The 17,155-nt window shown below is 38.8% G+C and overlaps 1 protein-coding gene across 2 annotated transcripts in view; it reads right to left on the bottom strand.

The window, feature by feature from the left end:
• Window positions 1-9: 9 nt before the first annotated feature.
• LOC145223284 (reelin-like) overlaps window positions 10-17,155 on the bottom strand; it is a 36,183-nt gene continuing 19,037 nt past the window's right edge. Inside the window, exons 40-68 of one of the 2 annotated variants that reach the window (XM_080089682.1) lie at window positions 16,805-16,937; window positions 16,517-16,752; window positions 16,197-16,447; window positions 15,967-16,138; window positions 15,852-15,901; window positions 14,828-14,940; window positions 14,503-14,669; window positions 14,066-14,292; window positions 13,825-13,995; window positions 12,886-13,036; window positions 12,058-12,244; window positions 11,041-11,240; window positions 10,575-10,709; window positions 10,242-10,306; window positions 9,591-9,754; window positions 8,943-9,157; window positions 8,438-8,630; window positions 7,783-7,958; window positions 7,138-7,238; window positions 6,567-6,710; window positions 6,066-6,194; window positions 5,740-5,918; window positions 5,224-5,303; window positions 5,006-5,161; window positions 3,692-3,849; window positions 2,731-3,001; window positions 1,735-1,930; window positions 969-1,063; window positions 10-554 (exon numbers count right to left, since the gene is read on the bottom strand). In XM_080089682.1, coding sequence (XP_079945808.1) covers window positions 422-554; window positions 969-1,063; window positions 1,735-1,930; window positions 2,731-3,001; window positions 3,692-3,849; window positions 5,006-5,161; window positions 5,224-5,303; window positions 5,740-5,918; window positions 6,066-6,194; window positions 6,567-6,710; window positions 7,138-7,238; window positions 7,783-7,958; window positions 8,438-8,630; window positions 8,943-9,157; window positions 9,591-9,754; window positions 10,242-10,306; window positions 10,575-10,709; window positions 11,041-11,240; window positions 12,058-12,244; window positions 12,886-13,036; window positions 13,825-13,995; window positions 14,066-14,292; window positions 14,503-14,669; window positions 14,828-14,940; window positions 15,852-15,901; window positions 15,967-16,138; window positions 16,197-16,447; window positions 16,517-16,752; window positions 16,805-16,937 — 4,648 coding nt within the window. In that variant the 3' untranslated portion in view covers window positions 10-421. The other variant, XM_080089683.1, reaches the window with a different exon arrangement.

The following is a 17,155-nucleotide window of genomic DNA, read 5'->3' as shown; positions in this document are numbered from 1 at the left end:
CAAACTAGCAACTACGCTTATATTTTCGGTATTTTGCTAAAGATAGGCCCAGACCGTGGTTTGTACCAGAAATACCCAGTAGGTACTTGAGTACAACATGTGTTTTCAATAAGCAGTTAGATTGTATTGATAAGGTGGCAAATGCACGTATGAAACATAGAAACAATATGGTGATGAGGTGTTTAGTGGAAAAGCTGAATTAGACCGATGTACAAAAGGATCATGGAAAACCATACATGTCTCTATCATATAAAGTTACTACACGATTTAAAACCCAGTACAAACCATGTATGGTTTGCAGAAGTTTCACTTAATTCAAATTCGAGAATTTTTAACTCTATGCTAGATAGAAACTTAAAACAAAAACGTGTAATACTGACCACAAGATGGGGTTAGTGGGTTAGTAGAAAAGTTATCATGCTCAGGGCAAAGCTGGAACGTCAAGAATAGCCGCAGCGCCATCTGGTGGATTAGCTGGCAGCTCTGTTCTTCCACGAGAGGGCAATAAAGGTGGAGGTGCGTTAAGATTGTGAAGAAAGCGGTTTTCCCTCGTCCTAATCATAAAAATTAAAAAAATAGAATAATAAAACGAATTATAAACTAGTTGAATTAAATGAATATAACGACAAAACGGGGTGAGTACAGTGTTTAAAGGGGGTGAAATTACAGGGCAAGTACAGCATGATAAGGAACAAGGTAATGTACTTTAAACAGATAGAGCTGGTTCACGTAGATAAAGTTATTTTAGTTCAGCCAAATTGAAATTACTTTTGTTGTAATGTTTTAACACGGGGAGGCAATAAAATGGAATTTAATTAAACCATAAAGCCTCATGTCTGATTGAATGTGAAACATGGGGACGTTGTTTCGCCCAGCAGGAATTTAGATGTAAGAACAACATTGTATATATCCTGTATATGTTATTTGATCTATGCCAACAGTCACATACAAACTGGTGGTATACTTACATGATAACCTCAATATTATCTATCGACCATTGATCTTCACCCAACCCACCATGAACTGGTTGCCACCAACGCAGTGACGTATGTGGTGACATCATCTGTCAATCAAAAATATTGTTCTTTATCATTTTATCACTATCTTTAAATTGTGACAATGCGCAAGTAAAGAATATAAAATATAAATATAAAAAGTCATTAACACATTTTACTTGAATGTGTATGGCAAAAATTTATTAAACCAAATTAAACCCGACAGTTTTGACCTATAAGGTCTCATCAGTGCAGCTGGTGACGACATATAGGCCGCATTGGCTAATGTAGCCATTCAACGGTACTCCAGTTTGTTGGGAGTAACAGGGTAAAAACTAGTGATGTACCGAATCGACTAAATTTCGATTCGGCCGAAACCGAATAAAACGATAATGTTTTGAAAAAGATAAACAGTGACGCGATTTTCGTTATGTTTGGGCTTTCGAAAGATTGCGTGGTACCTTAATAATCAGAAAAGACACGTTTAACGCTTTAAATGTGTGTTCGTAAAAGATTCGGTTTCGGCTGATTCGCAACAAATTATTCGGCCGAAACCGAATCTTTGCAAAAATGACCGATTCGGCCTAATAAATTCGGAAAACCGAATATTCGGTACATCTCTAGTAAAAACCCATGCCTTTGATGGCTCTATGCCTTTACCAATTAAACCAAATTGACAACAATGTTTTACGGAATTAAAAAACAGTTTTTGTTACAAATCAAAATAAAAAGTTTTTACCTCAGAAACAAGTTTGACTGAAACTCTTCTGGCTCGGTTAAAGTGTCCAGCTCTGTGCTCCTGCAACAAGTACCACGTGATCCCGGCGTCCAATGAGAACTGGAGAAGCACTCCCCCATCGCCCGGTGACGTCATATTCACGTGACAAGAGGGGCGCGGGGGGTCGGTGCCGATTTGAATGACGTACTGGACATAACTGAAAGCACATGGACAAACTTGTTTAGTTGTTAAACTTGCTTGGAGATGATGTACTTTCACAGGTCGTGTATGCTCTGAGCATCCAATACAATGCATCACAGATAGATAAGCTATTGCTGCCAGGCATAATATTAAGTTTATAGAGCTCTTCTTGCAAGTGTATTTTTATTCCGACGTCCTATACAAGTCGCCTTTATTAAGGTAAATAAAACTGCATAGGACGTCGAAACGTCGGAATAAAAATTGACATCGCAGATAAACTGAATAAATCCACTTTTATTCTGATCATGATTGTTTAAACTGATTATTTCATAAGTTGTAAAAAACACTTTCCCACCAAAACTGTAGGATGTGAAATACCAGTGGTTTTTAACATACGTTATTGTACGGACCCCTTTGCCCGATATTTACAGCCAAATTCCCTACTTGAACGTTCATAAAGTATCAATGCACAAAAAACTAACCTACAACGAATATTAAGCTGTTCAGACTTGAACACTTGCACTTACAGATCTACAATAACTTGAGATGGTATTTGTTTCAATTATTCGAAAAATATGTTTTGATTTAGAATTTTCTCCCTGCAAGTACAAAAATTGCCCCTAGCAAAAAAATCGTCCAAGGTTAAGAACTCCTATCATAGCTGTTAGCGCCTTTTTATGATCTTTATTGACAAGCACCATTTTCCAAGTAAGATTTTTTTTCGATTGAGAATCCCTGCCATAAGCTGTTGTCTTTTTTTACAATTTCCACCATTATCTTTACTAACATTACTTGTTAAGCCGTATTTCCACTCACCCTCCCATGATGAGGTCCATCTCGACAGTTTGAATCGATCTACGTCCACACTGATTGAAGTAAGCACTTCTACCGAACCCGTACGGTCTCATTGATCCACACCCCCCGTATCCCACTTCGCCCCCGTCAATAACCTCCCATTTCCGGGGTACTTTTGCCCCTTTTGCCATCGCCGCCTTCGCGAGGTTCATCTCAATCGGAGTGGGAAGCTCGAAGTTGTCCTTGAAGTCCCGGATGTGAGCGGAGTTACGGAGAATCCCACAATCCTTACCTGAAAATAGTAAGCAAGTTTTTAAAATCAGGGACTCGACTGAGGAGCCAGGAATAGCAGCTGTTACAGTTCATAACCTGTTTACAGTAACAGACTCCTTAAACTCTGTAGTGAAAAACTTGCCATGCAGACTTTTTGTTGTTGATAGCAGGGACTCAAACGAGAAACCAGGTAAACCTTTATTTTTTATCGGTTCGCAACGCATTTATGGCAACATACATCTTGCTTAATTTCTATGTACTCTGTAACTTGCCATTCAGACTGGTCGTGCTCCTAACACCATACCTCACGGCCGAACCACATTAAGCTAATTTTGATAAGTGGCGCAAAGAGGTGAATTATTGATTTAGCAGCCAAAAATTGGGTAGGAATTGAGAGCTCAGATTATGAATATTTTACATTAGGAACTAACTTTTAAAGTTCGTTTTATTGAATTTAAAATGCTAATACCTTACCCCGACCCTAACAGGCCTAACAGTGAGTGTTTTTTAGAGATATACCGTTTTCAAATAGGTATTTGTGGAACCTTTTAACGTTTAGCTAAATGTGGGGCTACCGTGAGGTATGGTGTTAGCAGATTTTTCATGTAGACTAGCGGTAACAACACACTGATGCATCAATTACAGCACGCCAAGCCCGCAACGTATGTTGTCCTTGCGATCATGTCTGACATCCAGCCATCCGACTTACCGCTATAACCCACATCACAAACGCATCTTGGACCTGTCACACATTTCCCGTGTCCTGCACAAAGTTTCGGACAAGCTGGACCGATGTAAACGTCATCAAGAGCCCACGACACTTCCGGTGACGCGTTTCCGTCTTGGTGCCATCGGAACTGAGTTGTCCTGTGGGAAGACATTAAAAAAGTGAATTAAGTTGACCAAGTTGATATTTAAAATAGGATCCGTCGACATTCAAGCTAGTTGGTACTCGAGTCATAAGTTTGAACAAGAATTGTAAAAGTAGAGGCCTAAAACATAGTACGCCATGCCCATTGAAGGCGTCATACCGAATCAGCCGGTCACCAAGCATTATCATACGACAAGGCGTAGGCTAGAAAAAAAATCTAGCCTCCGGTGGGATTCCAACCCACGACAGGAGCCATTCCGGTATTTGCGCTCTACCAACTGAGCTACACAGGCTCAGTGGTGAACTTGCCAAAAGTCGAATCAAAAGCACTATTGCCTGCCTTGTATGCTGCACATGTCAGCTTCGTAGTAGGAGAGCGCCAGTAGAGGCCTAATTGTGATTTAAACCAGTGGTCGGCAACCGCCGGTCCGTTACCGGTCCGTATAAGTTTTCCAGGTTAAATGCTATAAAACATTTTGCCCATGTATCCCGGGGATGATAAACTAGTTCAGCGTGGTCCAACTGCAGGCCCGCGGGCCAATTGTGGCCCGCGAGATAAATTTGTTGGCCCGCGAAAGTCCCAACATTTTAATGACAACTATAAGTTTTGTCTTCAGTAATTCAATGTTTTTAATATATCAGGATTAACGCACACTAAATGCTATAAAATCTCCTATTGTGACGCATGACAAGGCATTGTTATGTAATAAAGGGTTCTGCTTCTCCAAACCGTTCAGGGGCATTTCTGCGCTAGAGTGGAAACTGAATGTTTCTGACAGCTTCTACTAAGTAAATAACTATAAAGTATAAAAATAAACTTATCTATAGGTAAAAAAGGTGTATAGTTACCCTAGAGTTGGCCCAGAAAAAGGTTTTTCCTGCAAAAATTTAAACCTTGGCCCGCGTATAGTAAGTTAACGATTTTAAATGGCCCGCAACAAAATAAAGTTGGACCACACTGAACTAGTTTAAGCGTTTTTATAGCTAAATATTTGTAGTTTTTTGAAGACCGGTCCGCGACAAAATTTCACTTTCAAAAACGGTCCGCAGTGCAAAAAAGGTTGCCGACCCCTGATTTAAACCAAGGATCTATCGATATCCATCCCAGGCAAACTTTGCAACGAAGTCAAAAAAGTTTTTGTCATCATTTACCCGGACTCGATACCGTTGAGTGGCAACGTGACACGTGACCACTTGCGTGATCGGTCAAGCGTGAAGATGGAGGGTTCGTGATGCATGAACGGTTTGCACGATGAACTGGGGTTGGTGCTAGGAACGCAGAGCACACGAACCAGTTGCCATGGATACCTGGATACAACAAATGTCAATAACGGTAAAGAGCGTGTGGGTAACCATAGTAACGCGCTTACGAGGGGGATTCCCTATACTGAAGTTTGACCGGGTAGTCACGTGAGCATTTGTTTGTGACGTTTCCACATCCGACTTTGATCTGCAAAACACAAACGAGTTGTTTTAATGGGCCTGGCGTACTGTGATTTGTGGTGGCGTGGACGGTTTTTATCAAGCTGTGCTGTGTACAAATCAGTTTTTATGCTTCACGTGTACACGTTGTCTGGCAGCCTACATTGTATGGCTTGTGGTGGTGGGATTTGCCGGAAAGTTTGAAAAATAAACTGGGTCAAATTCAACTGTGTGTGGTTAACATTGGAAATAACCCAAGTGTCGAAAACAAGTGTCATGCATATAGAATGTAGTACTGACAGGGAATTACTTTATATTATTCTTTTAAGTGATCTCCAGGGTAAATTATAATCTAGTTTCAGCTATTTAATACACAATCCATATTAACTAAAAGTTGCTGAACCCTACATTAAACACAAAAACGAATTGAAGTTTGTGATGAACATGTAATTGTTGTGTTTTACCCTGAACTGGATCAAAAAATCTTTCGAAACGATAAGTTGTCGAGTTGTCAAACTTTGCTCAACACTTCCTCCCTTCTGATTGGTCCACATGATTGCACGTGACCCTACGTCGTTTCCACACTGGTTGAAGTCGATTTCAGCGTTGGGGTGAAAGTCGAAAAATTCATCCGCCAGTGGCCCTGCGGAGGAATAAAAATAGATAAACTCCATAATCATTGTAAAAATGTTTAGTTACTTTTTAAACTAGTAATCTAAAAAAATCATTTTTTTGCAGTTGGGTAAAACAAATAAAATAGTCAACGTCAAAAAACTTAAGCTTTACTGACCAATATTGCTAAGAGGTAGACTTGCAGTTTCAAGGTCATCATCAAGGTGAAAAGTGTTGACCTCGTGACCTCCAATGTACACGTCATCGAGAGCCCAACCAGCCCGATCGGCGCCCATTTCTGCGAGGCCTGTGGGTGAAATTTACACGATTTACAGTCACCCTCGGTAAAACTGGAATCGTTTAATCCGGATCTTCGCCCAACTCGGACAAAACTTTAGGTAAAAAGAATTTGGTAAGGTTTGAGGTAATCGAGTTTGGTTAAAAAGGATCTTCGCCTAATTCGGACAACTTTTTGATCGAAAAGGATCCGGATTAACGTAGGTTTACTGTTAATCGAAAATTCAAAAATGAGCAAATTGATGAATAAGCTAGCAAGGACGAGCCAGCAAAAAAATACTAAAATACAAACAAAGTATTTTTATCCACACATAGAAAAAACAAACCAATAAACTTGACATTGTAACAAAATACAAAGGGACACAAAAACACAACAAAATACCTGTGTCCTTGTGTATAACAAACGGTTGCCACCATCTTAACCTTGTGGAGTTTGTGCGCGCTGCTAGGGGCAACGTGATGGAATCACTTTCAGTTTTGTTGTACGAAAGGTAGTCAAGCTCAAACAACATCATCCACGATATACCTGAAATGTTATAAGTTGAAGTAACAATTGTACACTTGATAAGAGCCACATTTGCAGTAATCAGCCCTCCCTAATGAGTCCATAACAAGCCTATGAGATGTTTTCGCAATTTTCCTATTCGTACTGTTTAAATAGCGCAATTTTAAAGCGTGAAGCAGCTTGTTAAAGTTTAAATTGAAAACTATATGCAAACTTCAGGCCATTATTTTCACGAACAGATCCGTACATAGTGTTTTAAATGCAGACAGTTAATTAAAAAAATTGATAACTAAATCGGCCTTAAAACCATCATGTTTATAGACAAATATTGGGTGGTTTTTTGTCCATATTGTTAATTTAGAGGCTTAAAACAGGATGACCAGATGGCTCTTGCTCAAACCATTTCTAAAAAGTCTAAAAAAGTTTGTCAAGTAAAATCCACCCTTACCACCGTCGGTTGAATATTGTAGGATGACTCCATCATTTCGATCGCGCACCGCTAAACACCTCGAGTCTGATCCACCAATCACAGCGTGGTATTGGACAAACCTAAAAGTTACCCCAGGTCAAACGTATACCACGTTTTTGAATTATTGCCCCAATCAATGTCATCCACCCAAAAAAAGTTCTTTTCGTACTTACCGTATTTACTCGATTGTAAGCCTCGGCGTATATTGTTTTTTAGCTGCCGTTTGTGCGGCTTATAATCGAGGGCGGCTTATAATCGAGGGCGGCTTACAATCGAGGGCGGCTTATAATCGAGGGCGGCTTATATTTTAATTTTATACCGAAATTATTTCTACACTCCAACATTTTAAATTATTTGGGGTTCAAAACATGTATGCGTGTATAGATTATACGTCGATATAGGTTCTGTCGGGTACAGTTATCAACGTAACTAACAGATGAGGGCAAATAGTCATACCATATAACAGCAGAAAGATGTATTAAGAAACAATCGTATCGACAATTCCAGCATGCGGCTTACAATCGAGGGCGGCTTATAAACGAGGGCGGCTTACAATCGAGTAAATACGGTAAGCAAGTCTTTGGATAAATAGAGCTTTGACATTTTATTATTTCGTCATTGTACCTTGCGTCCCTGAGATCGAGGTCCACAGTTTGAGCTTGTCTCGGCCCCACACCTTCAAATAACATAGTGGATCCATCTATCAGTTCACCGCACCAAACTTCAAACTTCTCAGCCTCTACAATCCTCCACTGTCCAGAAACCAGACCGCCATTGTTGAACGTGTCTTTCATGTAAGTCTGCAATATAGAGAGAAGTATTTTATTTCGATTTAAATGGAAAAGCAAACATATTGTAGGTAACAAGTACAAATTCGATTTGTGCTTACTATAGTACGCTAGATACCCAAGTCTTCCAAGCATTATCTAGAAAAACTTAAAAAGAGGTGAAATTCGAATCCGTTATTAGAGTCCATGCCTTAATGGATTAGGCTGCCAAAGCATCGCAACATGCATCTTATAAAGTGTATTTCCTTTTTTTTGTTATATTTTGTTTTAGTTTTGTCAAATTTAATGTCGAGAAATGTATAGTTTGTCCGAAGAAATTTAAGTAAAAGAAATGGGAATCTACATTAAGCGAAAGTTTATAAGATTGTTTTTGGGCAGGGGCCTGACACTGGGCATTTATTTAACATCAAAAACTGCTTATTACTTCTTTTTGTCAAGACAGCATAAAACATACTACCGACATTCAAAAACGACTAACAACTGCCCATTACCTGAAGTTGTTGATCGAGGTAACAGTTTGGTCCAGTGTGATGATCATCACATAAACATCTTCTTTCATCCAACCCTTCCTTCACACAATCTCCATGACCCGAACACGCATCAGGACAAGCTGGTCCGATATAGAGTCGATCCAATGCCCAAACTACGTCGGATGAGTTCTGGTAGAACCGGAACCGAACCGGTCTGAAATGTTTAAACACCATAAGTGGTCAGCTATGCCTGACTGTGCACTCCGAAATAAACTTGCAAGAAAAGAGTCATGACATAGGAATTGTCGAAACGTTTCAAAAATAAAGCATGTTGCTTTTTACGTCTATTTGGCCCGCTATATTCCTCAATAAACTTATGAGAGTATAGTAGACGAATCGATTTTGTTGTAGTTACTAGAACTGGGAATTTAAAACAAAACACAGTTTAAATAAGCATTTTAGAGTTTCTTTGTTGAAAAACTTGTCCATTATGAAGTGGAAACATTTAAGAAACCAGCATTCTTACTTTCCGATAAGTTTATTGGAAAACCACATTGTCTTTCTCCGCCAATCAGGAGCCACGAAATGCGCGGACGGCTGAGTTATCTCTTTGACGAAACAATCGGGGTCAGAGGGCAAGCATTGTGACGTCACATAGCTCCACGTGTCACCGAAATCGACTGAATATTGAACGTGGACGGGTTGGTGGCTGATTTGGATGTCTTTGCACAAGACCACGATCTGAAATAGAGAAAGTTTTTAAGCGAAAAATTCAAGCGAGTGAAATATCAAGTTTAAAGTCCAAATCAATTAGCACACTACTTACCAATGTAATGGCTACATGTTTTGAAACAAAACAAATTTGCTTACAATGGCATAAACACCCACAGAGCCACAAACAAACCACTGCTAGTATAGTTTTCCAAAAAGTTCCAAAATCCATAAAATCATATTTTAGAAACATTCCGAGGTGTTCAAACCTTTACTGTATTTTTGCTGTTAACTTCAATGTAATTTATTTTTTGTTTTACCAGTAAGCTCTGTCAGAATTAAAAAATAACCTTAATATCTAATATTAAATTAAAATCAAAAGTGCGCATTTACTCAAATATATATTTCTGCAAAAACAGTGATTAATAGGCAAAGCCAATTTTTAACTTTCAAATTTTCGCACCGTGTACTGGAGTATGTAAGTTGAACCGGCAATGAAGTCTTTAGTCCCAACCGATGCTTCCAGACCTTCCGTCACTCCAGCTAATATCACATCATTCCTTCCACAGAAACTACTCGGCTGCGTGTTGTCGTAAAATTGCCACATATCCTTGTCACCACGATCCACTAAACAATAATAATGTGATTTCTATGTAACGGATCCAGCAGCAAAGAGAAAGTACTTAATTTGGCTTATTTTAAAACTTCAAATGCTCTTTTACAGAGTTTATGTTTGGTCGTATGGTACAACTGATCCATGAATGGAGCTTTTGGATCGAAGACAGATCGAAATATGTCAAACCTTATGAAACACTGCGTTTTAACATATCTGAAAACTGGAAATGCGCTTTTATAGAACTTATGTTTAGCATATGTTACGAATGATCCATCAGGCGATATAAAGGCGTTTTACTTGTGTTTTGACACAAAAGGATAATATATAACGGGCTGTTTGATTTTATTTAGGCACCAAGGGTGTACATATACGACGATTGACTCAGGGGTTTTATATACGCTGGAAATGCAAAAGTTTTGATCTTTCTTTGACTGAGGCGTAATTAGTACCAAACGGTACAAACCTGTAAAATTTCACAAACACGTCACATCTACTCACAGTAAAGTCCGAAAGGTTCCACAAGTGGTGCTTCCCCTATGTCGAAACCGTCGCTCAACAGTTTACTGCAAAACAGAAAAAAGTTTGTAACTGTTTGCATCAGCAACAAAATTGCCAAGAGGACGAGAAACCTATTAGTAACGTGTTTTAAACGACCAAGAAATCCCTTTGATAATAACATAACTTCCAGAGAGCTTGTTTAAGCAAATAATAGTAAATATTTATTGCATACAATATTTCTGTCAGTTATGGTGTAATTTGTATGTGTTGCTCATTTCAGTTTATTAAAGTAAAGGAAATAACAGTTTCATTCCACTGATAACAACGTCGTACTCTTTCTTTCTTCCACTAATCACGAGGTTGTCGATTGCCCAATCATGTTGCGACAATCCGTCATGCATGGCTTGCCACCATCGAAACTGAACTCCGACCGCTCTAGCGCCATCTGGCAGCAGAATGTTCACGAAACTGAAAAAAATGGTTCGCGTTAAAAAAAATTAATATTGTTTTGAATAAATATAGGTAAACAAATCGCCTTACTATTTCAGGATAATCATATTTAGGACAAAAATATACATTGTATGTTTCTGGTTGCATAAAAAACACAGTGTTTTCTATTTTCTATTTATTTATTTTATTTTAATAGTTTATCCGTTTGCAACTAGAAATATAAACATTGGTAAAATTATAAACGGGATATTTTAAATGGAAAACGTACGACAAAAATCTGCTTTCAATTTCTCCTTTATATTAAACGAAATTAACCAGGTGACATCCAATTCATAAACTTTCGACGAACCCGGCCTGGTGATTATGATCTTTATAGTAAATCTCGTGCAAATGTTGCCACGTGATGCCGCCATTGCGTGTGTAGTCAACCATGACACCCTGATCTCGATTGGCCGGACTCGTTCCATCGCAACCGAAGCGGAACATGAACTGAACGTAATCTGATTGGCTCGTGTCGAGCAGTTTCGTCACAAGCAGACGGGAACAAGCCTACAAGAAAACAAATGTAGTATTGGACATTATATCAACGCAATCCGTAACAAAACCAAATAATTCGCCAAAAGAGCAGTTTTAATTTAAATTTTTAAAAACGTAATTGTAAATGTTGACTATTGCAAGATTACAATTGCGGTATTTTTCTTACAAAACCAAACCATTCGTCTTAAAAACGATTTTAATAATTACAATTTAGGTTTTGCTAATAAAACTAAAATAAGAAAGATTAAAATTGTGATCTCAAAGTTGTTGTATTTGACATAAATCAAAACACGTCATTGTAACAAAACCAAATAATTCGTCAAAAAGATAATGTTTTAATGAAAACGTAAATGTACATTTTTTTTATTCCAAAATTACAATTGTGATATTTTTTTCTAACCAAACCAAACACTTCGGTTTAACGTAGTAAGTATTTCCTTATCAATGAAATCTTCTTTCAGGTAAAGCACAGGACTGTGACGATCCAGGGTCATTAAATCAAAATGGTTTCATCCCGTTCTCTTTGTTTTAGACACTGATGAAGCTTATAAAAGCGAAATGCATTTGTTTTTGTAAAACAAAAAAATACAGAGATTTAGTGTTTTTCATGGTGAAACTTCCTGATTTCGGTTTAAAAACAATCATATGGATTACAGTTTAGGACTTAGGTGTTGCTAAAACAAAAATCTCAAAATATGTGGTTATTTAAAAAAAATGATTTTATCCAAACAAAAGTTGGACAATCGCAAAAAGCATACATATAAAATGTTAAAAAAATACTGTTCAAATAAATACGGTAAAGTTAAAATTATCACATAAGGTTTTCTACCTGGTTGAAATGCAGTGCAGTTTGGTATCCCATATCGCCACATACGTCATCAACCACCGCACCGACAATTGTAACGTAAGGAGAGGTAGTGACGTCATCGTAGTTGGACGAAAAAACGTCCTTGAGATCGGTTTGAAGGTCAATGGTGGGCGTGCTGCATGTTACACCTCCCCAATCGTTGTCGCAACTAAATAACGTAGTGCGATCGGTTAAACATATTGCAGGGGTAACTTTCACCACAAGAGGTTATTGTTACTTCTTAGTTGCTTTTGTGTTGTTTACTTTTGTAAGTTATTGTATAAATAACGACTAAGATAAATGCATTTATAACTGGGTTCAGCCCTGGAGCATTCATGCAGACCAGTGATTACCACACATTTATAAATCATAATGCCAGGTCCATTGAACGCGTTATGCCGAATCAAGCCAGTCTTCCAAGCATTCCCATATGGCAAGGCACAAACTAGAAAAATCTACCCTTTTGCGGTGGGACTCGAACCCACGACAGAAGTCTGTAACGCCTCCAATTCGCCTGACGTACTATGATTATTAAATACCAATGGTTTAAATGTATGTAATTGTATTAAAGATGATTAATTAGTGCAGACATATTTCACACGACAACATCAATTCATATTTTGGAGTAAATCAATTCCTGAAAAATTATCCTACAACTTTTTTAATTAAAAATTAAAACAAAAAAATCATCATAGTACGCCAGGTCTATAAAAGGCGTGATACCAAATCAAGTGAGTCTTCCGAACACTGGCAGAACAGAACTTAAAATTTCTGAAATCATCATCCTTATTCGAATAGAAAAAAACTTACTGACAAGTTCCACCCTTGCACACTCCCTGTCCGCTGCAAGCACGGGGACACGTCATACCGATGTAGACGTCATCAATACGCCATTGTGACGTAGAGGGGCTGGAATTGGAGACTCGCCACCGGAACCTCGTTTCCGGCGACCACGTCGATTCTAGATTAAATCGTGGATTTAATTTGCGCTCATACGAAATTTCCCAACAGAATTTTTTTAACAGAAATCATACGGAGTTATTTTTTTAGTTTTCGATATGAAGAAATTTAAAAATTTATTCGAGTAATAAATAACGCACTAAGCGTTGTAACATTAGCAATAATGGGTTGTACGCAGTGTTTTTTTAAGGTGTTTTGGGGGACCGAAAAAAAATTCTCCAGCGGTTTCCCAAATAAGCAAATATGGCTATTTTTTGGTATTTAAATGAAACACTTGCGGTCTCTTAAAACTACTTAGCGGTCACCCAAACCAAACCTTAAAAAAAACTGGTTGTATGTAATGGCATTTATTCGTGTTTATAACATACTGGGCAAAAAAATGGAGTGAAATAAATGACTTCGGACTTGAGTAAAGATTACATAATAAGTAAGCCGCAGACAGTGCACACTGTTTTGGCCTATAAGTTTTGGCTAATGGCTAGTGTAGCCAACGGCACTCCACAGTTTGTTTGAAGTACCAGGCTAAAAATCAATGCCTCCTTACTTCAGTTCAATACCACAATTGGGCGGAAACCGCGGAGTATACTGGTTTACAATGTCTAAGGTCTCATCAGTGCAGCTGGTGACAAGACATGGCTGTCTGTAAGCTACTTACCACGTAATAGGTCTTTGATTTTATACTATCTACAATATATGTTTCCCTGTTTCTAATTACAGCATCAACTTATGCTTGGTAGCGAGATTTAAAGCAAATGGTAAATCTCAAACACGATATATTCTGTGGCTAACCTGGTAAGGGGAATACAACCCTCCTGAGGGCGCCATTGGTCGATGCAAAAGCGTCAGATGTATACAAGGAACCCGGATGTGCATGTAAACACGAGGTGTCGCTAGGGAGGCAGGGGTTGATCACCAGCGACCACGTGTGGCCGAAATCGGTAGAGAATTCCAGAGACAAATCTTAGGAAAACAAGATTAAATGTTTGAAACAAACTGATAGCAGAATTGAAATACAAATAAGATTGGTCACCAGAGCAAGATGTTGTGGTTCCGCAAGCAGATAGCAATGAGAAATGTATATAAGAGCCCGCACGGACGTCTATGCCGTTTGTGGCGGCATATTGAAGCGAGCAATCTCGCAAACTTAGCCCTGGGTCGCCGATGTTGAGATACTGACAGTTTGCATTGGAACAACACGAGTCGGATCCGGTTTGAATCTGAGACGAGGCAAGATCGATCCAGACTTGATCCTGTGCACTGCAATAAAAAAAAACAATAAGTTTTACTGCAGAAAATTCAGTAAAGCTAGTTTTCACAGCGTTAAGCAAAGCTAAGTAAACAATTTATTCTTAAATGACTACAAGTGCTTGACGCAAACTCTGCAACAACTGAATATTGGTTTTAATAACCACTGACGAAAAAGAGCCAGGTATAAAACTGCATCACAATTATGACGAAATCACTCACGAGCTAAAATCGTCCTCGATCTCGGGAAGTCCCCTTCCGACAACCACGTGATCCAGTGCCCATCCAAGCGTGAATTCGGCTGTTTTTGAAGGTTGCCACCATCTAAGTCGGGTGGCGTTGGCCCTCGCGCCTTCGGGGATTCCCACAGCTACGTATTGCGTCTGTGACTAAAAAGAAAATACCAGTATTAGGTTTTCATTAAAGTTGTAAAAAACGTAAATTTAATTTGTCCTTTAAGGTTTACAATCAGTTTCATTGGAAAAATGCATGAATAATTGTTGAGCAACTAGCATCACTTAAACAGTTTTTCATAAGTTTGACTTACTTCGCTGAGTTTGAATGGGAAAGATTCGACAACGGTCCATGATAATCCACCGTCTGTCGAGTATTGCAACAAGATCGGTTCAATTTCGCTTTCTGTTGGTTGCGCCCCAACATCTGACAAAATATATTCAAGTTAATTATAATAAGTTGATTCTGGTAAACATTTCTTATTCTGTTACCGTTGTTGTAACGATTTCCACCTTTCATAATATGTATCATAAGTTTGGAAACGTTTGTTTTATGGCTGAAATCAGTTAGCGTTTGTAAATAGAACAAATAATTTCGCTTATGCAAGCATCTTCAGTGCCTTATTCAAATAGAATCATTCTATTTGACTAAGATTTGCTCTTTATACTAAAACTAAATGATTTCAGTCTTGAAACAAACGTACTTGTGATATATAATTATATGCTTGCTTGTTTAACACAAGTACAACCAAACATAGAGGAGAATCGAGTGCAAGATATGACCAACACCATTTTGTTTACAATGAAGGGAGTATTAAGTGATTAACAATAATAACACCCCGACCACAAAAAGATGGAATTGAGTAAAATGTGAAGTTGCTACCGTGTAGGCCAGTAGTTCTCAACTGATGGCCCATGATGACTTTTTGGGTGGTCCACAGGACGTTAATTATATTTTGTGTTAAATAGGACATAGCCTAGTTGATTGTAATTAATTGATCATTCAGTACGAAAAAATCTTAACCAAGTTATTGGCCATTCGTTATTATCTGTTATCTCCCCTTAAAATTAAATTATTTATTCAAAGAATATATTTCAAGTCAATACGCTTGTTGAGGATGCTTTCTTTATGCTCACTTAACAATTGACCGGTCCACGATATTTATTTAATTGGACACGGCCCGAAACGAGTTGAGAACCACTGGTGTAGGCAAAACCATTCACGTTTTAACGTAACATCCAAGGATAGGTTATAATAACAGGTGACAATAGCTAACATTCTTTATGCCAATATCACAATGATCAACAACTTCCACACAAACATGTTCGTAATCTTACCGTGGTCAGTTAATACCAGTGGCTCTTGCTTCAGGTGGAACTGAATAAATCTGAAAAAGAAACCTCGAATATGGAACAAACCATAATTTATGACTTAACAATCATACTAACGAACGTCGCTTGTCGCGTATCGATGTCGCGTGTCGCGAGAACGCGGCTACCAGGTTCAGTCATGACGTAATTTTGTCCAAGATGTATTACGCTTTCGTCACAAGTTGATGACGCAGTTGTCACGTGTCCTCCCGCTACGTCACTCCATGATGATGATGACGTAATAGGAAAGAAATCTTGCAAAGTTAATTTCATTTAGAACCCAAAAATATCAGATTTGTAAATATTACATACCACCATAATCGAATATTTCCTTGAAAAATGTTGGATTCGCTCCGTCTATGACATCACAGCAGGTTTGTGACGTAAATCCCTCGTCACAGACGCACGACATCCCACCACCAATACACGTCCCATGACCGCTACACATTTGGTCGCAAGCAGGACCGATGTAGACGTCATCAATAAACCACGAAATCACGTCACTGTTACCATAGTGATGGGGATATTTGTCTTGATGCCACCGGAAGCGAACAGCATTTGCACTGTGATGTCATAACACATTCACATCAAATCGAATTTGATTTGAAATTAACTATGCGTCATCAAATCACCTGCAAATGTGGTCCTTCCCCTGCAGGGGAATCACCACTCTCCGCCAACCTTCAAACGAACCAGGATAATATATAGACGCTTGGTGGCGCTCGAACGTACATCCGGCCGGTGTGGCGTCGTTGCCATGACAGCGGGGAAGCACCAGATGCCACGTGACCCCGTCGTCAGCCGAGAACTCGAGACGCACCGAGTTATGTGACGAGGGCGTTGTAGTCTCGTCGCAGCCGATTTTAATCTGAAGAATTGAAAGTTGAGCGAGAAGCCGCGACTCGTCACGCATGAGGTACCTTGAACTGGATGACGTAATCATTGTTGATGACGCACAAGTCACGTGTTACCAACGAGTGTTCGCCTGTGAGAGAGTCGAAAACGAGAGAAGAATCCTGCAGCTCCGGACCAAACGGTTCCGGGTACGCTCCCCTGAATAACAGTTACAACTGAGATATTAGATGGATAACAGTTTCCTTGGATTGATCTCTAAATTTTACTAAAAACAAAATTGCAAGCGAAGTGGAATATAACAAGTAAATACGTTTGCTCATTAAAATGTCGTTTTATTCTACATCGCTGGCAATTTTGCTTTTAGCAAAGCTACTCATCAAGTCCATGTCTTGTGAACCTAATCTTTAATAGTTTTG

This window comes from Phallusia mammillata, chromosome 4 (genome assembly GCF_965637545.1).
Source record: "Phallusia mammillata chromosome 4, kaPhaMamm4.hap1.1, whole genome shotgun sequence".
Lineage (NCBI taxonomy): Eukaryota > Metazoa > Chordata > Ascidiacea > Phlebobranchia > Ascidiidae > Phallusia > Phallusia mammillata.
The sequence above is the reverse complement of the archived record's forward strand: the minus strand, read 5'-3'. Positions and strand labels throughout refer to the sequence as shown.